This window comes from Gobio gobio (assembly GCF_949357685.1).
Source record: "Gobio gobio genome assembly, chromosome: 8".
NCBI lineage: Eukaryota > Metazoa > Chordata > Actinopteri > Cypriniformes > Gobionidae > Gobio > Gobio gobio.
In genome coordinates this window covers 24,979,052-25,004,405 of record NC_137114.1, presented here as the reverse complement: position 1 = coordinate 25,004,405, position 25,354 = coordinate 24,979,052, and the positions used below count along the sequence as shown (strand labels likewise).

Below are 25,354 nucleotides of genomic sequence, written 5' to 3'. Positions count from 1 at the left end.
TAATATTAAATAAACTAAGCGTATTTAATAAACTAAGACGTAGGCTATTTAATAAACTGAGCGTATTCCTCTGTCAATATGAAACGCGACTTGGCCATTCTAATTAATGATCGGAAGAACGCGTATCAACCACCGTTACTGTAAAATATGCACGTACGTCCATTTAAACTCAATTTTGGTCAAATGTGGATTATATCATTACACTGGCAAGAATATGGTTACATGTAAAATGCCATACCAAGTATGACAACGCTACATTCAACTGCTTTTGAAATACTGTGTTTTTTTCACTTGTAATATTGATTGGCGAAACATTCATGCATTTAAGGGTTAAATCCTGGGAATTGATCTTTTGGTCTGTTTTCAGTTGATATGTGAACAAAACTTTGTAGCATGCCTCCTATCCAATAAATTGCAATAAGCTTTGTTCATTGATATTTATCTCAGCTTCCTACACTTTTCAAGCAATACATGCCATTTTGGCACTCAAATATAGTGTGTCATATTTAGGGGTGCACCGATCCGACTTTTTCAGTCCCGATACCGATACCGATGCCTGGGCTTTGTGTATCTGTCGATACCCGATACCGATCCGATATATTGTTGAATTAATAATAAACTGTATATCTTCCACCTTATACCTTCCTTGAAGAGACTAAAGGCACCAGACTTTACTAACTAAACATAACTAAGACAAAATAACAGATGTATGTAAGGTGTTGAATTCTTATTTATTTAAAAAACAATTGTGCATTCAAATCTAAAATAGAATGTAATCAAACTTCTTTAAATAAATCAAATGTAGCAGTGGAAACAAAAAACAGTGTATTGGTCAAACATACAATAGTAATCTGACAGTTACCAAAAATTTTTTACACTACAGATAATTGTTTTGGTATATAATCATATCAATATTAAAAAGTAGCATTACAAATTAACAAATAGTCTAATTTTCTACCATATGCAATTTAATAAAAATTTTCAGCTAGCTAATAACTTTGTTCTGGTTTCACCTCACTCCAGATTAAATGATTGTAGGCTAGGCCTATTTATTTTACTACACATTGTCAACAGAAATAAGATGAAATACTGTTGATAATTAAAAATAATTCTTACTACCCACTCTTGCTAAAATGGGTAAGCACTTGTGTTCTCATTTCAGATGCGTTCTGAGTAAATTAATAAACTGAGTTCATGAGTTCAGTGTTGGACAGATCAGTTGTTCTGGCCAGTCGTTAAAATGATTCGGTTCAAAGGAGTCATTAGGTCACGAATCGGACATTAGCAGACGCGTTGTGTGCGAATCCCGTCTGTTAGAACATCGCGAAAGATGTCAACACACAGAAAACACTTCATAACTGGATATAATTTGTCTCCCGCTTATTGAAAGTATGATTTATGTCAGCTGGTCAGAGAAGAGTCAATGTTTTTTGAGCGCAATTCACACCCAGTGATAATTCAAGGACAAAATTGTCCGAATGTGTCACGTGCAACATGGTTTCGGTCTTCCGAGCTTTTGATTTGGATTAATATGTGAAATAGGAGAGCGAACACTGATTATTTTGAAGACCCAGAGAGCGCGCGCGGGGGAGGAGCTCTCAGATCGGTCTCTCTGTCACTCAGTCACAAGCGCAGCATCTGTTCTACATCGCTCGTAAATCACAATAACTCATCAAATTAGGCTTTGGCCGTCAAAAAATGTCAATGCAGGAAAGACCCTGACTTTGCAGTAATACCCTCGAAACAGCGACGAACTAGTTGGCGTGGCAAGCGTGAAATATCTCCTCCACACAGCCGACTCTCTGGCTCGCTCCCTTCTAGCATGCGACACACGTGAAGCTGACGAATGACGTAGGTTCTGCTGCGACGGAAAAAAACACCTGGATCGGCTTGTGGATCTGTTAATTTTTCCGATCCCCGATCCAGCTATTTTGTCAGTATCGCGGCCGATATCCGATCCTAATATCGGATCGGTGCACCCCTAGTCATATTGCTGTGCATAAATATGAAATAAACATGCATGTTGAAAGATACAGCAGGCTACAACTTACCAAATTCGTATGGTCTCATGTAATCACTCAATAAGTGTTTCAACCGCGGAAAGATGTCAATAAAACAGCTTGTAAGCAAAGACATAATGTTAAATTTACCTCATTAGCCATTCAATGTCTATAAACTTGCTAGTAAGCTAGAAAAAAATTTACTCTAAAGAGGAGCATTTGGCAAAAAATATGCTCTATATTGCATATTCATTGTATTTTTACTTAAATGTATGTTTGAATAAATCCTTCAAGTTTATATTTCAGTTAATATTTCAAGAAATGAGTAGAAACATAATGATGTCATCAAAAAGCTATTATTATAATGTTGTTATTATATAAACTTCATGTATAATTTAAATGTAAGTAGCCTATACAAATCAGTTAATTTTAACCTTTAATATTTGGGACATAAAAGTGCCCCCAAATTTGGTTTCCTTAGATGGACAAAACAAAAAATACAGTTTAAAGAAACATTTTTTTATTTTTTATTTAAACCAATCTTATTATTTTAATTCCACTGTTCAATCAGAATTCATCATGATAGATTTAATATCACCAAGATTTCAAAGAGCATTTTGATTTCACTCTTTTATGTCAGAGCAAAGAAACCATCTGAGGTTGGTTCATAAAAAAAGATGTAAAGGACTAACTTGAAATCATAGACTCTTTTTGTGATGCAACGAGATAGGATTGAGCTACAAGCATAAAAAAGCTTAAAACATTTTAGAAATAAGGCAAAGGAAGCCGAGATACTGTCTGCTTGGATCGTAAATGTACACAACATTACTTCTGTGGGCCCACATAGTTCAACAAGGGTGATGACTCACCAGCATAAAAGAGCTTCAAAGGCACATAAATATAGCCAAGTACACATCAAATATAGCATAGTCAGTGTGGGCATGTGTGTCTTCTGAGCAGTCGAACAGAGCGTTCGGTCGTCATGCAGGTAGCATCCAAATGATGCTCCTTTTTGCATTAGCCTTTGTCCACTGAGGCTCTGAGGAATTCAGACAGCCCTTTTGCAAAGGCAGACAGGAAGATAATGCACCATCACTTCCTCCCCGAAGTCACAGAACATAAGAGAGACGTATGAGAGAGAGAGACGAAGGGGATGGCACCATGATATATTTATTAGGACTACCCAAAGAATCTGTGAATCCTGTGACTCAGAGTTTGCAAACTTCTTAAAAGTCCCCCCAAAAAAGGAGCAGAAATATGACTTCGGAACTTAAAAAGTGAGACAATATGGCAGTAAGGTCTGTATCTTGCTGTGCTTAGACATTCAAATGCAGCCTGCATTTAAATACTGACATATAGTCCTGTTTCACAAAGCACACAAAAACAAAGAATATTTTGGGCGTTACTTCAACAGTGGATCATTTTGGAAAATATACACTCTTAGAACAAAGTACAGACTTTTACTCTCTCATGAGTTCAACAAACTCGTCTACTAACAATTTCACCACTGACATTTCAACCACATCTCGAATCGTGTGTGTGCATTTCTGTGGTGCACTGATGTAAATGATACACAATAAAATATTCTGAGTATGTACACTGATGAGCCAAAACATTATGGTCAAGCGTTGATCATCTCCTAACAAGGCCACATATTAAAGGGATAGTTCACCCAAAAATGAAAATTACCCCATGATTTATTCACCCTCAAGCCATCCTAGGAGTATATGACTTTCTTATTACAGACAAATACAATCGGAGTTATATATATATATATAAAAAAAGCCTTCTAAGATTTATAATAACAGTGAATGGAGGACGAGATTTTGAAGCCCAAAAAAGCACATCCATCCATCATTAAAGTACTCCACATGGCTCCAGGGAGTTAATAAAGGCCTTCTGAAGCGAAGTGATGCATTTGTGTAAGAAATATATCCAATTTTTAAAACTTTGTTAACTAAAATAACCAGCCAGATGGACGCAAACAATCAGTTGTCATAACAAAGTGTTGGATGCAGGAGAAAATGGGCAGGAATAAAGATCTGAGGGACTTTGACAAGGGCCATAATTTGACAAGGGCCATAATTGTTATGGCAAGGCGACTGGGTCAGAGTATCTCTGAAAAGGCACGGCTTGTGGGTTGCTCTCGGTCAGCAGTGGTGAGAATTTACCAACAGTGGTCAGAGGAGGGACAAACCACAAACCAGGGACAGTGTGTTGGATGCCCAAGGCTCATTGATGCACGAGAGCAACTAAGGCCATCCCATCTGGTCCAAGCCTACAGAAGGTGGCACAAGTCATCTGAAATGTTTATATTAGTAATGGGAAGAATGTTAGGGTGAGAAGCTTGGTCACTTGGGAGGAGCTCAGAGAAGAGCCGTTGCTCCTCCACATCGAGAGGAGCCAGCTGAAGTGGCTCGGGCATCTATTTCGGATGCCTCCTGGACGCCTTCCCAGAAAGGTGTTCCGGGCACATCCCACCGGGAGGAGACCCCGGGGAAGACCTAGGACACGCTGGAGGGATTATGTCTCCCGGCTGGCTTGGGAACGCCTCGGGGTTCCCCCGGAGGAGCTGGAGGAAGTGGCTAGGGAGAGGGAAGTCTGGGCGTCTCTGCTTAGACTGTTGCCCCCGCGACCCGGCCCCGGATAAGCGGAAGATGATGGATGGATGGGAAGAATGTGTCCCAACACACTGTACATTACACTCTGCTGTGTATGGGGCTGCATAGTCAGGGAGCAATCAAAGTGCCTATCCCTGTCCCCCGTTGAAAGTTCCTACAATGAACATGCGAGTGTCGGAACTGGACCTTGGAGCAGTGGAAGAAGGTCGTCTGGTTCAATGAGTCCTGTTTTCTTTTACATCACATGGATGGCCATGTACACATGTGCCATTTACTTGGGGAAGTGATGCACCAAGATACACTGTAGGATGACGACAAGCCGGTGGAGGGAGTGTGATGCTCTGGGCAATGTTCTGCTGAGAAACCCTCGGCCCAGCCATTCATGTGGACGTAAATCTGACACGTGCCACCTACCTAAACATTGTAGCAGACCAGGCACACCCCTTCATGACAGTGGTGCTCCTAATGATGTTTGAGAAACTAGAGTTCTAGCCAAGGTGTTGCCCTTCTCTCCAAATTCGCCAGATCTCAATTGAGCAGCTGTGGGATACGCTGAACCGACAAGTTCAATCCACAGCGGCTCCACCTCGCAACCTACCTTTGGCAGCACGCAGACGACCAACAACAGCATATTATACTTTAAAGAAATTACCTGGTTTTAATATTTCATTGTTTCTCAAGCTTCTCAATCCACAAATGTAGGACAGGCATACTTAAAAAAAATTATATATAACAAAAACACGATTAAGTTTGATTAAGTAAGTAAAACTACACTTTGGGATTCTATTTTATGTAGGCTGATGATAGATTTTCATAATTTACTGCAGGCATTAAAAGTAATACTTCTGCACGTGGGTTCATTGTGAAACAGGCCTTAGGTCTGTCAATGAGAATCTGGTTATGAGCCCATGGGAGGAAACCCCTCACGAACACCATGTGTTTTATCTTGTGAACTGCACTGTAAATAAAACGAGCAGCTTTATTTCAATGATTGGAGACATTGTGCCTCATTTCTGATGTGCCGTTTGCCGGCAAGAGGCAAAACTGGGGCAACATGAATTTTAAATGCTTCCTGTGAAGTACAAAAGCTGTGCGCTCAAAACACGGAGAGTGAAATCTTCCCCTCAAGCCATCTCCAGCAAAAAATAAGACCCGTTTTTGGTAATAAACGGATTCCAGTGCCTGCAACTGATATGGCCCTTCCGGAACAGCCCTATCTGTCAACCCGGCTGACTAGAAACAGAGGGCTGATGCAACGCAATGATCCCTGATTGTTCCAAAAATGTCAGCTTTTCATCATCACTAAATCCTCCGTCTTGCGGAGGGCATGGACGAGGCATGCACGAGAGATAGGCGCACACATGCCCAGGGTCCTCCCAGAGGTCTGGGGCTTTACGCGAGCTGCTCGCGCTCCGCTGCTCAGTGCCTGCTGTTCTGTGAGATCAGAGATGGAGTCGGTGGGGAGGAAAGCGGAAGACACGGAGCATTAACTTCCCTTTAAGCTCTGGTCCCACACCATAAACATCTTCTCAGTATTGGACTTTAGCTTAATGACAACCTAGGATTTATGAAGAACATTTCACCACTTAAAATCAAATAGATAAGTATATAAAGAAAGAAAGACACTGCTTGTGCTGCATGAGGTACAACAGGTTTAACTCTACCAACATTTTAGTTATTATTGTTATTTCAGAACTTATTTGATTTTATTATTTTAGTTCTTTCATAAATATTTTGAAAAAAGAAATGCAATTCCATATCATGAGGTCAGTTAAATAATACAATCTTCCAAAAGGTCTGTTTCATATTTTATTCACTTCAACTCTTTCTGTTGGTGAACGTGGCAAATTTGCGAGACCCATTTTCAACACAGGCGAAATGCATGTGGAACTTTTTTTGCCTTCACGTTAGACTCCACAGATTCCAACTGAAATTGCTGGATTTTGCCCACAATATTTTGTTGAGCAGCTGTAAATGTGACCACACTATTCAAGTTACATTGAAAAGATCTCATTGAGTTAAATGCCATCACAATGTTGTAATTACGAGTGGGAATGTCTGCAAAACCAAAGTTTAGAAGTTTGGGGGCGTGTAAGTGAGAAAACATAGCGGATGCAATTGATACAGTATCTATTAAAATTTGTTGAAATGTACCATTTTTAAATCTGCAATAAAACTATCTGCATGTAAAAAATACGGTATGATAGATTATATAACAAATCAGTTTACAGCACCTTCATTAAAGGGTTAGTTCACCCAAAAATGAAAATTCTGTCAATAATTACTTACCCTCATGTCGTTCGACACCCGTATGACCTCCGTTCATCTTCGGAACAGAAATTAAGATATTTTAGTTGAAATCTGATGGCTCTGAAAGTCCTCCATTGGCTCAATGGCACGTTCACTCTCAAGAACCTTAAAAGGTACTAAAGACGTCGTTACAAAGTCCATCTCACTACAGTGGTTCTAAAATAACTTTATGAATCGGCGACAATAGTTTTTGTGCGCAAAAAAATACTAAATAACGACTTACATAGTGATGACGATTTCAAAACAAAGAATCATGAAGCTTCGAAGCGTTATGAATCACTGAGTCGATTCAGCGGTTTGAATTGCCAAATTTCAGCAGTTTGGCGGTTTGACACGCGATCCGAATCATCATTCGACTCACTGATTCATAACGCTTCGAAGCTTCATGATGCTTTGTTTTGAAATCGTCATCACTATGTAAGTCGTTATTTAGGGTGTTTTTGCGCACAAAAACTATTGTCGCCGATTCATAAAGTTATTTTAGAACCACTGTAGTGAGATGGACTTTGTAACGACGTCTTTAGTACCTTTTAAGGGTCTTGAGAGTGAACCGTGCATTGTGCCAATGGAGGACTTTCAGAGCCATCAGATTTCAACTAAAATATCTTAATTTGTGTTCTGAAGATGAACGGAGGTCTGACGGGTGTCGAACGACATGAGGGTAAGTAATTAATGACAGAATTTTCATTTTTGGGTGAACTAACCCTTTAACTGAATACAAACACAAAAACACATCGCAGGCACATTCTTTATTTATCATTTTGTAGAAGTAGGGTTGAAAACCTTGATCGAGGAGTAAATCACTACCTTGCTCAGGCCGAAGTGATTTTAACACACCTGACGTCACAATTACGACATTCCAACTTGTAAATACAAACTTCCTAGGAGAACTAATGTTGCCTGCTGGAAATTTGATAATTCCGACTTCTGAAGTCTTGATTACGAGCTCATTGCATTCAAGTTTCAAAATGTGAGGGCATTCATGTGCAATGTTTACCTAGGCAACTCGATATATATGATTTGTTGTAAACCTTAAATGCACACATATAGGCCTATGCATTATTCAGTCAGTAAGTGTCATATGAGGTTCTCACTGAATTTGAATGCCTATTATTTGTATTATTTCCCAAAATTATCTATATCTAAAATATATATATATAAAATTAAACAGCACACTTTGGTGAAATCCCCGAATATAGGGAACAATTTCAGATGTGACCAATAATTACAATTGATCCTAGTCATTTCAATGGCTTAGGCTTAGATTTGTGCTTCTAAAACCCTTCCAATTTGTCCTTTTCCGAAAGATCTTTTTACCTCATCATTTGTCTTTTTATTTTAAATGCAGCCCAGTTACCCCATGAATCACCATTGCAGCCATTTACTTTCATTGTGAGTCACACAGACTTCAGTTTTTCATGTAAGATTAAAAACAGGCCAGATGCCCCTAAAATGTCCTTTAAAAATAAGCCCATCCAATCAGGATAGGACTCTGTCGTTACTCAGGGGTGCAACAGATGAGGTTTGAATCTGGCTAATTCGTGATAAGCTTCATGTATGTGTTGTGATCAAAAAGAGAATTTTCGGATTAGCTGTGTCATTTCCCGTTTTCTAAAGGCAAATATGTATTTGCTGAAGCAACAGTCCTGTGCGTACCATTCCAGAACTCTACACACAATGCCAGAGGACTGTGACTAATGCATTGGACACAGTTACACTTTATGTCTGACGTTAACAGGACTCACTAGATATGCATGAAAAGCACAACTCTCACATTAACCATCAAATTTCACCATGAAATCAGCAGATTTAATTTAGCTGAACAGCTGTTTCACTTCCAAACCCTTGGGTAGCCATTATTTCCTTGACTGCTTCTCTAGTCTTGTGTATCGACTGTCCATAAGGTCACATTTGCATGGTCTGCTATCCGCACTCGTTCATGACTGGAATAGTTTGGAATATAGCTTTGGAGAAGAGTTTAAAAGGTGAGCTCTTTACTTTGGGTCTTCCCAAAAGTTTGGTTTTAAATTAACCTATAAATAATGTTCACGGAAGACAGCACATGACTAATTCAGGAAAATGTTAACACTTTACCTCCCTGGCATATAGCTAATCGTTAATGGAATGATCAGCACATTCACAATTATCTTTGTCTGTGAAAATCAATAATTAATCATTAGTCTGTGCTCTTTTCAGTATAAGGACAATATTTTCTCACAATATTTTCTTTGTTTAAGAAAAACAAAAATAACATATTTAGCAGGTAGATAGATAGATAGATAGATAGATAGATAGATAGATAGATAGATAGATAGATAGATAGATAGATAGATAGATAGATAGATAGATAGATAGATAGATAGATAGATAGATAGATAGATAGATAGATAGATAGATAGATAGATAGATAGATAGATAGATAGATAGATAGATAGATAGATAGATAGATGATAGAAATTTATTTGACAGCATTTATTTATTTTCGAATCTGTCACACATCAATTTAATGTCCTGTTGTTGAAAGTATTATTCTTTTTTCTTTTTTTACTTACTGACCACAAACTTTTGAATGGTAGTGCAAACACTGCATATAAAATAAGGGATTGCAAAATTATTACTATTTTCAAATAGGTTTCCTGAGCACTGTCAGGCACTGGTCAGACAGACAGGTAGTCCCACCCCCCGACTAAACGTCATTGGTTGAGGGGCAGTTTACACTACACTGTTTTCAAGTAAACACTGAAAACTTTTTATGCATTTTGGTTAGGGCTGCACGATTAATCTAAATTAAACCGTACGTGGTTAGGCAAAGGCTGTGATTTTATTATGCGCGCTTGTCAGTGACACACGGCTATGTGGTAGTGAATGCTGCTCCACCTGAAAGGCAGAGGGCGCTCTTGTGCATGTCATTCCAGGAAATCCCTATGGCAGGGGTCGGCAAGTAAATTTGGCATCATCAGGCCACTAGATGCCATTAGATGGCGGCCCATAACATAGGCAAGGGATAATTTGAGAAATTAATTGATGAAAAATGCAAGTAGAATTGCCTGTGACATCCTGTTACAGCGTATTTTGTAGCTGGTAGTGAGCTATTACTCTAGTGAGCTGTTACTCTGTTAAAAAATTGGATAAATTAATCAAGCGGTAGCGACACGTAACCTGGCAAGTATCTTCATTCACCAACTTGCAACTCAGGCCGCCTTGCTAAAACACGCGGAATGGATTGAGACGCGGAATGGATAAAAATAACTCAAAAAATAAAAGAGGACTTGAATAAGCCCATTAATGACATGTTTGAGTCATGCTCTTAGCAAACAATGTTTTATTTCCTCTTTTCATATTGTGAATAATAAATGTGTATTTTAATTTGCTTGTTACACAATGGAGCCTAACTTATTGTAATAATTATTTGACGTAGCCTACTTTTACACTCAGAATTATTCCTTGTCATCCTTGTGTAGTAAACAATTTTTTTTTTTATTGTTTGCCTGTTGGAGGTACACGATTACATTGTGTGCAGTGATGTTAACATTTAAATGGCACTATCAAATGGAAAGATGACTGCAAAAATAGGGCATACAATGAAGAATGGAAAGACAACTGCGTTCATCCTACCTGGTTTTGTGAATGCAAAGCCGGTGTGTCTTATCTGCAACGAAGTTGTCGCTGTTTGTAAAGAATATAATACCATACAGCACCATGAGACGAAGCATGGCACCTTTTTTTGCTGGTTGTCTTGTCTATATTTTTTATAAAAAGGAAGCTGCATTTGATTTTTTATTGTTCACGTGTAGGTGCTGAGGCCCCGCGTTATAAGAAAACGTTTCAATGGTTCACTGTTCGTTTTTTCATACCACTCATTTCATGACGGCTATTTTAGAGGTGAATCCATTCCACAGACTCTTTTGAATGCCTTTCAGAACTTTTCAAATTAAAAGCTCTCAATTCCTCCCAAAATCAACACATTGCTGCAAAACCGTTCTCGTACTTTTTTTGAAGGCAAAATCACTAAAGAGAAATGGATTGAAATGGACGGTTTTTGCTGTAATCTCACCTAGGTCTTTCCGCATGGGAGTCAGATGCTCTAACAAGGAGGCTTAAAGGTGAACTATGTAGGATTTTTGCAGTAAAATATCCAGAAACCACTAGGCCAGTGTTATATATTTTGTTCAGTTGAGTACTTAGAATATCCCAAATGTTTTAAACTATTTGTAAATCGTGAGAAATTTGCTATTTTAACCAAGGAACCGGGACGTGTGAGCTATGCGTGTGAGGGAGTCGCCTGTCGATTGCGTCATATCTGCGTCACCCTCGGTCTCCGGTTTTATTCAGTGAAACACTTTACTCTCACTGCAGAGTGAACAAGTGTCATAGCAGCCGCCAAGCGAACGTCATAACTTCCTTTTCAACACACTCAGATATATCTAATACGATAAACAGAGCTGCGTTACCTCAGACTCATGACTGGAAAAGAGGAAGTAGCAAAAGGACCGAAAAGACGGCAACCGTGTCATAATAAAAGTCCCGCCAGCGACTATGCCATAATAACAGTCCCGCTCTTCAATCGCTTCTGCGGCCTTGCTCAGCTCCACAACACTCGCTCCTGCTCTACTTCAGACTACAGTAATGTTAATAATCGCATCCATGAACATGATTTCTGCTCGAGTCCTATCCTGACTGTTTCCCACCGGCTGTGAGGTGAAGACCACATGTCCCGAGATTCTGCGCTCAAACGTGCCGTCATCAAACTACGCCTTTGTTTTGAACAGGCGACCTCTAGTGGACGGAAAAGTTACATAGTGTAGCTTTAAGGCTGCAACCTCTTGTGTCTGTCACTAGAGCATTTCTTGGCATCAGGGGAGTTTACCTGCACAGCTCTCACTAGCTGGCCTCCGTTACACTATAATGACAGATTTACTTCAGAACCAGCCGCTATCAAAATAATCTGGCTGCGGGCCGCCAGTTGCCGACCACTGCCCTATGGGCATCATACTATAGCTGTAGCTGAACAAACAGAAGATTGAAACACTTTGATTTATTAAACATGACTTATAAACACAGGACTACGACAATATGGTTTATCTGTTTTTCCAGCCTTTTTCATGATAATAAAGTATATTTAAACTTCAATGCTAAACAACATAGCATTCTATACAGTGATAAAGCCTATGAAATAATATGTTGTGTGCCTTATTCTGTGTAAGAAGCCACATCATTTCACTTCAAGATGTTTTCAAACACTCAACTGACATGATCAAGTGAGTTTGGAGTACAAACATGTTATTAAATGTTATCTTTTGTTGGACAAGAGGTTCATAAATGCTTCTCATGTTTGGAAAGATGTTTGGCACGTGTTGCTTTTTCAAATGCACGTTATAAGCGACTCAAACTCAAAGTGCTTTCAGATGGCCCAGCATTTACTACTGATCACAGAACTGTTTCACTGACAAGCTGCATATACATTTTTTTTTTTTAAACATCGCGATTTCATGTTAAATGTTAAAATCCGGTGACATCATGCTCTGTCAGCTGTGTTAGGATACGCAACTTTGTTGTGTGTGTTAGTAAAATCAATCTGTGAATAGCTTACTTATCGTCTCTGCATATTAAACTGCCACTAGCAAAAGTATTTAACATAAGAAAAAAAATACACACTTCAGACATTTAATATCATCTAACATTATGCTAATGTAATTAGCAACTAAAAACAGAAAACAAAAATTAAATCATTACCTATGACATTAAGTTGAATACTGAAAAGCAAATAAACTTGCGTTCATATGCTATTAGCACAGTCAGATAAACAGCTCTTTAAATCTTATGAAAGCCTGGTGACTGAGTTTTGATGGGGGTTTTCATGCCTACCCCAGGTATTCCATCTTTATAGGCAGCCAGGGGAGCTGCTAATCCATGCAAGCACACAGCGCAGTGGGGCGACAGAAACAAACCTAGAACCTCATTACCAGCGTTCTGGCAGTAAGCATGTCTGACCTCTGAAAAATTAGCTGCTCTAGCCAGCTTATGAATTCCAGTTTTAAAACCTATATTTCATCTGGGACAGCGAGGAGAGTTGAAGCAAATGCAGGTCAACACTATCAGAATTTGGTGGCTCTCAGCACTGCGCGTAGCAATATCAAGGACCAACAGAACTTTATATTTGATAGCAGAACAGAGAAAGATTTGTCCCACATGAGGACACAATAGCAGAAATAAACTAAGCGGCTGCTAAGGTGTTTTAGTTGGTTACTAGGACATTGCTTGGTGGTTGCTTACTCGCCATGGTCAAAAAAGCACAGTTCTCAAGGACATCTTGGTCCCTAAATAATGCCCAGAATCCTCCATCAATGGGATTTTACCCCTGTTTTGTCTACTGAGTGAAGATATTTTTTAAAGCTGTTGTTTGGCAAAATCCAGTCATTTCAATTGAAATCCACACAATCTGGAATGTATTGCCCGGAATCCTACTTCATTTCACCTGTTTGTCTACTGAAAGTCGCAGGACTAAACGCTTAAAAAAATTTATTAAGATGTGGTAATATTTAATATTGTTTTTTAGCAAAATCCAGTCACTTTTTTAAACGTAAAAAGGTGAGGAAACCTTCAATTATGCATGAAGTTTATTTAATAATTTTAAAATAAACTTAATGCGTAATTGAAAAAAAAGCATTAGGCAATGGGTTAGAAAGTAAAGTCAACTGATCACTTTTTAATGTAGCTGCAAAATTTAAGTGCATAGTACAAACAGTGTGAGAAACACATTGGAGTTTAATACAATGGTTAAGCAATAGCAATGAGAGACAAACCACAACAGGGTTTGTAAACTTTGACCCAGTGCTGAGAGTAAGTGCTCATATGGCATATTTCTTTTGAAAATGACGAATGAAAAGATTGTCTCCACAATGGTAGGGTCAAGGTGGATGTCATCTCTTTCAGGCCTTGATTAATATGGCAGAAGTGCAGCAAACAACTAGAACAGTAAATACAATCGGCCTTTATCAACGTACATTCTGAGATTGGAAACATCCGTTTATATACCCAGTTGTTAGCATTTAATTTTATGGCATTTATTTCTATTCCACTAACATATGACTGAGTAAAGGAAATCCACATGGATATAAAGCAGCAGTGATTGTTAAAGACAGCACGATTATACCACAAATAGATTTCTGTTCGCATTAACCTAATTTAACAATTTTCAAGCAATAAAAGCTACCTACAGGGTGAAACATTCCCACTTTATCAGTATAACAGCTTTCATTTCAGACTTCGCGGCAGAGGGAGATTAACGACAGAGTCGTTCTTAATTAGCCCAGATAAGGCACATTGTCAAGACTCAGTCTTGTAGCACATGACTGCGAGATCTCTCTCTCTCGTTAAGGGTTCCTGTGTTCGCTTCTGCGGAAATGATGGATATTTGTTGTCGATTAGGCCTCTGAATAGCTTTGTATAGGAATCAGACTGTTGAAGGGAATTAGAGGCAACAGCATAACCTCCAAGCTCATTATTACTCATTTTCATGAAAAAGTCGGCTTATTGCTGAGGTTATGCAATCATTTAAGAGAGTTCATCATAGTTCACCCAAAAAAAAGTCATTATTTACTCACCCTTGTTTCAAATCTGTATACTGCTATAAAATTTGAATTTTGAAAAATCTTTGCACTCTGTTTTCCATACACAATGACAGTTTATAGTGACCAAAGGACAAAAAGGCGCTTTTTCTTCTTTGGGTGAGAAAAAGACTGAAATCAGATGCCATGGGTTCTTGTCATCACATCAAACCTGTGCCATTTAGGAGCCATTTTTATTTGAGAGCTGAACACTGAGTTGAATGATTCACTCTCAAATGAATGACTAAGTTTCACATAGGGCTGTGCAATTAATCATATTTTGATTTCGATTTTGTCTACCAACGATTATGAAAACAGGATAATCGAGGTAAAACGATTATTGTGCCTCTGCTGCATTCCGTCCAGCGCACTTTCATTCCTTCACAGTAACAGCGGAGCACTTTCGTTCCATCCTAAGCCCAACTTAAAGGATTAGTTCACTTTTAAATAAGCTTTTGCTGATAATTTACTCACCCCCATGTCATCCAAGATGTCCATGTCTTTCTTTCTGCGGTCAAAAAGAATTGAAGTTTTTTTTATGAAAATATTCCAGGATTTTTCTCCATATAATGGACTTCAATGGGCTCCAAACAGTTCAAGGTCCAAATGACAGTTTCAGTACAGCTTCAAAGGACTTTAAACGATACCAAACTATACCAGAGGATGAATAAGGGTCTTATCTAGCGAAACGATCAGTTTCTGTGAGAAACCGAGCAGTTATGCTATTATTTTACCTCTTATCAGACGAACGTGATCATCTGTGAGCTCCGCCATAACTTCCGCTAAGTGAGGTCAAAATACGAGCATGGTCATAGATGTATACGTAGATGCCTCATTAGCGCCTGCACTGATCAGTAGAATGAGGTATCTACGATCGATATATCTATGACCACGTTCGTATTTTGACCTCACTTAGCGGAAGTTATGGCGGAGCTCAGAGATTATCATGTTCGTCTGATAAAAAGTGAAATAATTGCATAAATACTGCTCGGTTTCTCACAGAAACTGAGCGTTTCGCTAGATAAGATCCTTATTTATCGTTTGGTATCGTTTAAAGCCCTTTGAAGCTGTACTGAAACTGTCATTTGGACCTTGAACTGTTTGGAGCCCATTGAAGTCTATTATATGAAGAAAAATATATTTCATCAAAAACTTTAATTTCTTTTTGACTGCAGAAAGAAAGACATGGACATCTTGGATGACATGGGGGTGAGTAAATTATCAGCAAAAGTTTATTTAAAAGTGAACTAATCCTTTAACATCCAAATCGGCCAAATAAGTGAGTGTTGTAAAATGCAGTCTACTCTTGCTAAACTGCTGGATGTAATTGATATTAAACAGTGTTATTAAAAGTGCATTAAGCCACAAAAGGGACGCTGTTCCATATGCGGCCACCTGTACACGCACTCCGAGACGGGGTTGGAACCATAGACTGTAAAAAAAGATGGACAACGCACCTTCACTCTTTTCCATTGTAGTAAGAAAAGGCGCCAGTAAAGCCGCCATATTTGGTCCAAATATGGAGCTGACATCTTGAGCCTGAGTCTGCACAGTAGTGAGCGTGAAGCGGAGCCGATATCAAGGTCCAGCCCATAAACTGCTCCCGCCTAATCAATCACACGCCCCTGAACTTTTTGTGAAATAAACAGTTATTGAAATGTAGAAATTAAAGTTAAAGTTCCCGGGTTCTACTTCCCTCAGAGAAGCTGTCAATCTCAGCGATCAATCGTAACATCGCACCCCTGTTTTTATAGCATCAAATAACTAACTAACACCAAAGTTATTAAAGAACAAACACTTGAACTAACACCAGCGTGATAAAAACTGCCTAAAATTACAGAAACATCTTTGGAAAAAATGTATTTGAAGTGTGTAATTTGCATGGAGAGGGCGGGGTTTATTATACTGCACCTATACGGCATCCATCCACCTTCACTTTTCAGGACTCATGTGGCACACTTGGACGAAACAAACACACGCAAAGTATATGTAGGGCCCTATGATTTCCGTGATCACCGAATCGCGGACGGAATCGCGGAATTGGCATATTAACGCGGAATCTATTGTTAACGCGGAATTTCCCGGAATTTGACATATTTGGAATGAAATGCGGTTTTGTGTGGGAGAAGAACGTATGTCTGGGGAAATGCAGACCGGGGGAAGCAAATCTGGGAAAGCACAACCCCTCCCGTCATTTCAGCTCCTCCTTCAAAACACTGAAAGTGTGGCGAAGCGGCTCCACGGCTCTGCTTTCGTCGGCGAAAAAGTTAAGAAACTCAACGATAAGCCCTCAGTACCGAGCCGAGCAGTTCCCTCAGGGAGTGCTTGCTGTATTTTGCCTTGTTTTTAATGCACTTTAATGAACTGTATGGGAAATAATGCCTTAAATGAACTTGAGAGGAAATGAGATGCGCGGGTCAGCGCGTCTTATGTTGCCTTCACGTGCTCTCGGAATTATCGTAATATACAAGTTTCCTAGGTAAACATTGCACATGAACGCCCTCACATTTTGAAACTTGAATGCAATGCGCTCGTAATCACGACTTCAGAAGTCGGAATCATCAAATTTCCGATAGCACGTGAAGGCAGCATTATCCACATCATGTTTGGCTGAGGTAGCTCTTAAAGTGACAGTAGCACTGATAATGTCTGTCATTAATGTTCAAAGAACAACGGGAACAGAAGATTGTAGCTTTAATGATGATTAATCTATATTTCACTTATTATTTATGCAGTTAAGAAAGGTGTTGATAACTTTATTCAATTTCTGTGTAGACTATGTCTGAGAGGGAAGGCCACAGGCAAATATAACATTTATTATAATAGATTTATGTAAAGATTGTTTTAAGTTCAATTAAATTAAAAGTTAAAAGTTTTTTTAAAGCCTAATAAATGTTGAAATTGGTAGCTTTCGGTTATACTGTAATGTAACGTCATCAATGTTTCATATAGACATTAATATCAGTGATACTGGCCTTCATTCATAAAAAGATGCCATTACAACACATTTAAAATATGCTGTCTTTAAATTGTTTCTAAATTAATTTGGAGAGTAACTGAAATTATTACAATATCAAAATATAAAAAACTCCAATGTTTTTAATTGCAATTAATCATGATTAATTACAGAAAAAAATGTGATTAATTCTTTTTTTTTTTAATTATCAATTCACAGCACTAATATCTAGTTGTGACTTGAAGTGCTTAGAGTGCAGTATTATGTTGCAGTATTTGTCCTGAAAAGTAAATGTGATGTTTGTTACCTCAATAAATTTAAGGTCATTCCTATTTTATGTTTTATGTTCTATTATATTAACATTAAAAACACTCTTTTTACGACTAAAATAAAAGTTAAGGGTAAAAAAAACTGAATTCCCAAAAATTAAAACGAAAAAAAAAGGAATTAGCAAAAATTAAAACGGAAAAAACGGAATTTGGGAAAAAATAAAATGGAATTTGGGAAAAAATAAAACGGATTTCATAGGGCCCTATATATGGGCTTTAGATACGCACCTAAACTGTCAAATAGCCTACATACAAATTCCGTTTTGGTAAGTATCCTCGGAAAAACAGTCAGTTATGTCTTAAGTCAATGTAAACATTTGCGAGAGTGTCTTTGAAACAGTATATAATGGATCCATGCAGCTCTTAAAGTGACAGCAGCCACACAACTGCTGTCATTAATGTTAATCAAACAAGAAAAGACAAAGATAAAATCACTCACTGCTCTTGAATGAATAACTTTTAATACGTTTTAAATAAGGATATGTTTATATTTAATGTATACAGCAGTGTTATTTTACACTTGATTATTTTATTCAATTTCTGTTGTAGGCTATTACTTATCTGAATACCACTGTTAGTACATCTTCCTGAAAAACCTAAAGAACTCTATTTCATTTATATTTTTGTTCTGTTCTGTTTGTATTTAGTTTATTTGTTCATATTTTATGTTTACTTGTCTTCAGTAACTGTTTTGAGGACTGTTTACTTACAATAATTGACCTAGTATTCATTTTTGCAGAAGTATTGATAATTGTGAAATTTCACTGACATTTAAATTTACTCATATCATGAAATACGACTTTGATCATTTCACCCACCAATAATCGTGATTTCAATATTGACCAAAATAAATGATTGTGATTTTTTTGCCATAATCGAACAGCCCTAGTTTCACAGATAAAAATAACAGCAAGTGGGTTTGGAAATGGATGAGGGTGAGTTAATAATGACTATTTATATTTTTGAATGAACTATCACTTCAACTCTAATGGACACAATCCTGTTCACTTTCAAACTTCAAGGCGATTCACAGTAAGCATGGTCATCAAATAACCTTTTGAGGCAAGACCATGTCCCATGTGGAACCACAGTATTGACAGAAATTGAGCAGCCGCTGACCATAGTTCATTTGTCGAGAAACTATCACTTATGCCCAACAAAAATTTAACTCGCTGTGGGTAGACAAGTATAAAAGTCTAGGGGGGGGCAAAAAAGAGCAGCATAATGTTATCTAGAATGATTCACTTTGATCGAAGAAATAAAAACCCTCCCTTTCTCCATCCATAAGCCTTCGCTGATAAAATGATGTAGTTAAATTTAGTAACAAATGCAAAACATTTCAGAGATATTTCTAAGACTTATTCTAAGGCTTATAGTGCTGTGGGCTGAACACACAGAATGCACAGGCTCAAAATACAGAACAAATCTAATCTCCACATCAAAGATTGAATACAGCCTCCATCTCTAAGAGGAAAAAACGACCTTCTGGAAATAGACAATGCTCTCAACACATATTTGTCTTTCTGCTCCATTTATTGTACAACTCTTTCCCAAGGGATATTTTCTTGGAAAAAACAAAGGTTACACTGGACACAATGCATTTACAAACCCAATGTTCCAATTCTCCATTGTCCATTTGCGGTTTGTACATTGGACAGTAAGTACGGTACCATCTATGCATAAGCAGGCGCAATTATCAATGCAAACAGAATAGAACAGAATAGAGAATGTCTTTGTGTTTTGTCCATACAATGAAAGTCAATGGGGTCCACTGTTGTTTGACTTTCATTGTCCATAAACAGCTTTTGGAACGACATGAGGGCGACTAAATGATGACAGAATTTTCATTTTTGTTGTAAACAACCACTCAGATAACCATAGCAACAACATGGCAATTGATATTCCCAATTAAAACTTTAAAAAATCCTTTGCATTAATTGAAATAATATCAAATATTAGATAAAAATATAGAAATGTTGCTTTGGCAACTTACTGAAATAAAATCGCTTTAAGTTGAAGTAAACTGAACTAAAACTGAAATGTAAAAACATTAAAGCTGAATAGAAATATTTCAAAAAAAGCAAAAAATAATAAATATTACAAAAGCACAACAAAATTACTTTATAAATTAATATATAAATAAAAGGTTTAAAATGACATTGTGCATAAACTTACAATTATGATCCGTTTCTCTCTCTAAACAAGATTTGTAAATGTATTTTAATTTATAATTTAGTGCTCAGGCATACTTTGAAAACTACACTCACAAGAAAAGATCAGAAGAAACATTTTCTAGATATTCTAGACACATTTTTTTATTTCATTGAAAGTCCTTCATAAAATATGGAATCCTTCTGACTTGGTTCACAGAATTTTACAAAATGCATTTTTAGATCCAGCTTTGAACAGATTCTCTTTTGCGGTTTGTTCAAATCCTTGAAAGAGCTTCTTAATTGTTAATGTTCTCGGTTTCTGACTAGTCACAGTTTCACCACACACAGGTCTGAGCTTTAACTCAACCAGCCCAAGGGTAACAGCAGCGTCCTTGTAAAGAGAAAAAAAATAGAGTTGGAATTTATATTGGGTTTGGATTTTACACTGGGTGCCTAGTTTCCTTCTGCTAGTTTGAGTCCGGCTTGCCGGCTCTGCCAAGGTATCTTATACCAGGCTGACTGATGGCCCTATTTCCTGTTCCTGCTCGAACACATCGCCCTGTCCAACACACGAGGGATGCCTGTGACACGTCTTACTTCCGGAATGACGGAGTTGCTTTGTCAAAGTCTCTCTGAGAATCAGATACACAAGATTTAAAGTACGCTGAAAGTACAATGTGACAAACAAGGTGTAACTTCCCACCGTTTCATTCCTTTGGATCAGATTTAGCGATACGATAAAGTGGAGTGAGAGTGCTGCCTCGGTCAAAACGGCGAAAGTAAATCAAACGGGATCAATTCCATTACACATCTCTGAGTCATTGCACACTAGAGACTCCAGCGATCAATTCTTAATCGAGACATCAAAGCAGCCACACTACTGTTCTTCTCATATACTGTGTTTCTGAGACGCTGACAAGAAAAGCAGTGTGAATGAAAACACAATGGCGGTGTGATTGTAACTAAACTCACGCTACAAAATTTGACTGTGCACTTCTCAAAATTGTCTCTGGAACGACTCACTTTGCCAGTCACATCATGACTTGTGAATTCGCCTCTCTCGGATCAAGAAAGGTGAGATTTGCCTGGGCGTGCTGTTCTTCTCACTTCGGTTACTCAAGAGACGTCAGGGTTGCATTGAGACTATCGAAAGTCATTTAGAGTCACAGGACGATGTCTTTGCCCTGACTTGCCAAGTGCGGCAACACATTTTCCCAGTATAATCTCTTCGCTCCCTGCTGCGACAGAATGGCCGGTAATTAAACTCTGGAGCAGGTGCAATGAGACTGCAAATATCAAGGTTCAGATATGTAGGGGTTAAAGCAGTGTGCCACACCGGAGAGCTGGGCCTGGATCGCTCAGGGTGACATTTCTAACACGATAAACTAATAAAAAAAGAGGGCTTGGATAAAACTGCTGATCTAACAGTGAAAAGTTTCAAATTGTCACTCACTACAATGAAAAAGACTTAACAATACCAGTCTTTCAGTGTTGCAGAAAAAGTTCAATGTTGATGTTAAAAGTTATATGTCCACCTGCTATTCACATGAGATCGCAGCCATAGCAAACGACCAACAATCCAATAGATTCCCAATAGAAAAAATCAAGTCCTACATTATTTCTAGTTCAAGAAGCTGCTTTACTCAGATATATGTCACAATAGGGAAGAACAGAGTGTCACAACTTTCGTTTCATGCCGACTTTAACCTTTGTTCATATAATAGAACATCACTTTTGTCAGTTTTGTAAACACTGTTGGATTGTCTTAAAGGTATGGTTCACCCAAAATTGAAAATTACTCACCATGATTTACTCACCCTCAAGCCATCCTAGGTGTATAAGACATTCTTCTTTCAGAGGAATACAATCGGAGTTATATTAAAAAATGTCCTGGCTGATCCATGCTTTATAATGGCAGTGAATGGCAGCCCAAAATGTAAAGCCCAAAAAAAGCCCATCCATCCATTATAAAAGTAATCCACACGGCTCCGGGGGGGTTAATAAAGGCCTTCTGAGGCAAAACAATGGATTTTTGTAAACAAAAAAAAACAAAAAAACATATTTAACACATTATAAAGTAAAATATCTAGCTTCTGCCAGATCGCCTTCCATACTCAACTTTCGGAAAAAACATTACTGGCACGGCGTATGATGTCAGACGTATCGTACGCATTTGGAACAAGCGGCAACCTCCCGCAGTTTCTCTTGAAGCCAATACGGAAGTGACATATACTGCAATTCATCGACTGGCTGCTAGGGACAGGCTCCAAAAGGGAGCAGAATCTCATTGAGCCCCATGTTAAAATGCCCAACTTTACAGCAGATTAAAACATGTTTACAGCCTGGTACAAATTGAGGTTTTGGTCTATATGGCTAATTTTGCCCTTCATGACAACTGTGAGGGGGGTGAATTTTTTTATAACTCATTCGTTTACATTATATAAAGCATTAAAGTTCTGCATAATTAAGGGCGTGGCCACTTTGAGTGACAGGTGGATAGCCACTTATCTGCTGTCTGTTAGTCATCACGTCACCTCAGCTCCGCCCACGTCCCGCCTTTTTGCTCATTTTCTGTTATCCGGGAGTGACGAACGATGACGCGCTGCCAAGATGGTCATCTCGTCCAAACTGCTCATCAGAATCCTATGGGTGACGTCACGGACACTACGTCCATATTTTCTTATAATGGTTTGGAAACTGTGAGAGGCGTTACACTTGAATACGGAAGGCAGTCTGGTGGAAGCTAGATATTTTACTTTATAAAGTTTTAAATATCGATTTTGTCTTACATAAACGCATCGCTTCACTTCAGGAAGACATTTATTAAGCCCCTGGAGCCGTGTGGATTACTTTTATAATGGATGGATGAGCTTTTTTTGCAAAATTCACATTTTAGACAGCCCTTCACTGCCACTATAACGCTTGAATTAGCCAGGATATTTTTAATATAACTCTGATTGTATTCGTCTGAAAGATGCACCTAGGATGACTTGAGGGTGAGTAAATTATGGGATAATTACATTTTTGGGTGAACTATCCCTTTAACTCAATGTAAAGCAATAGCACAAGAGGAGGTTAAAAAAAAAAAAAAAATTCTATATATATATATTATATATATATATACCTACACACCTTTAACAAACCTAGGTGTGAGTACTTGTTAAAACACCACAAAGGTATACAAAACTCTCTCTCTCTCTCTCTCTCTCTCTCTCTCTCTCTCGCTAAAACAACTGACTGACTGATAAACACTCTTTATGAAAATAAACATGCACATGTTTTTGTGCATGGTGGCTGAAGAACCCTTGGCAAATGGTCTCCATGGGAGGGACAGTAATTATTCCCTCCACTGTCAAATCAGAAATGCACCCTGGCGTGCCGTAAACAGGAGCACCTGTGAGCTCAGGAACAGACCTGTTGTCTAGATGCTGTCAACAGCATCGCCTCCTTGACTCACCATGAGCTGCCATTGTGTGAGACAGACAGCAGTCACAAAAGAAACACCTGATCCTGAGATTTTTCTGTGCTGGATAAGCCTCTGGTTTCTTAATCTATATTCCTCAGTTCAATGCATCAAATTGTGTGAACTCTGTGATTGTCAAATCGAACACGTTTACTGAAAATCACAAGCAGACGGATCTTAATATGGTTAGACTACTTCAGCAAGTTAGTGTTGTTTGCCTGACAGCTCATTACTCGGGCTATTAACTAAGAATCACAACGAGTACAAAAACTTTGTAATAGCCTACCACGGTTAAAGAATAAGAAATGTTTGACCAAACACCCAGGTCCAGGTCTTGTGTGTTCCATGAAAACCTATTTTAACAAACACTCAGCAAATAGACTATTAACTTAAGACTGAAGTGCATAAAGCTAGCATGCAGCCTGCCAGATTTTACATAGTCAAATCAAAGTATTCTCAATGTTCGGCATATACTGTATATTCAGGTGGCATGTACTATATTATATTTATCATGATAAAGATATATGAAAGAACAAAACAAAAGGAAGTTAACTTTAAAGAAAAAACACATTTTACAGAAATTCCAAAAAATTGGCATTTCAAATAGAGACACATTACTTTGAATCTATCTCTTATTTTGTACAAGTTTGAGAATGCTGGAAAGGAATTGTGCAATCTCTACAGAATGTTTGAACATTGTTGCTGTTGTTGTCGCAGAACATGTTAAATGAGTCAAAAACATAACTCAATATCAAACATATCTTAACACACTGCCAAAAATGTATAAATTAAACAAATAAAAGAAAATAGTCCTGATTTTATTTTATGTTTTATTTATTTTTTTGCTAGATGTCATTGTCCAGTAAAAATGTCTGAACATCACTGAAACATGAAAAATGTAACCTACTTGAGAAGCAAACTTGTTTCAAACAAGATATGTTTTCGGAGAATGCATTTTAAAATAAGTTTATTTTTCTTCCACCATTGCCAAGTTGTTAACAGAAAGTATAACAAAAGATAGATTGTACCTTGCTTTAAGGATGTTTAAATATTATTTCCCTCCAGTGTAGGATAGTAGCTAACCATAGACTGTATAAAACAAGATAGTAACACAGGTTGCATGTTGACTACAGTAGGACACCTGTTTGGTTAATAAGTATGACAGACACTTTGCCATATGCCAGTGACTGTAATGAGAACATAAGGGCACAAAATAAATGCTGCATCCGAACACTCACAATCTGTGTGTAATGTCACAACATCATTCATTCAAGGGGGTTATGACTCCCAAAGTCGGTTCGCAAAACCTGGAAAGCTGCCTATCTAGAGCCCATTGGATCGTTCAAAGAGCCGCAGCAATGCTGTCTACGTAGTGAGTAGGGTTTGAAACACAGCCACAAAGAGTCACACTTACCAGATTCAACACTGTTTCCACTATGTCTCTATTGCTGACCTCGCCGACTTGAATGAGACCGGTGAGCACTGCGAATTTCGTCTTGATATTCCGGATCGGAACCGAGGGGTTTATCACCCCGCCCGGTAGTACCACCGAGCCGGAGCAAGACATCATCATCATCATGTCACCGGTACTGGAGCCCGCGGCGGCGGCTCCGTGATGCCTGTGGCCGGGATGAGGTGCTCTGTCGCCCGGCGTGGCCACCGGCTGAACGCTCGCCATATCCTGTCAGCCGCGATGTTTAAAAACACCGCTGTGTCATCAAGAACAGGAGGTGTTTTTAGTCAAATCAAGTTCGATGATATATTTTGAGCCACTTTAAAAGAGGGACAAAAAAATCTCCGATAGTGATTAAATATCCACCGGCTGTGCAGTAAGAGTCCAAACGCATGTGGCAGGTTCACAGTACACTCTGGTCTAGATGCTCCGCACTGTAGCTACTTGAGCTTGCTTCCCTCT

At 38.3% G+C, this 25,354-nt stretch overlaps 1 protein-coding gene across 1 annotated transcript in view; it reads right to left on the bottom strand.

The window, feature by feature from the left end:
• The window catches only part of nbeab (neurobeachin b), a gene marked incomplete at its 5' end in the record, with an annotated part of 373,184 nt that extends 348,067 nt beyond the window's left edge, over positions 1–25,117 (bottom strand). Inside the window, one exon of the mRNA XM_079823731.1 lies at positions 24,854–25,117. Coding sequence (XP_079679857.1) covers positions 24,854–25,117 — 264 coding nt within the window. The remainder of the gene's footprint in view (positions 1–24,853) is intronic.
• Positions 25,118–25,354: the final 237 nt, after the last annotated feature.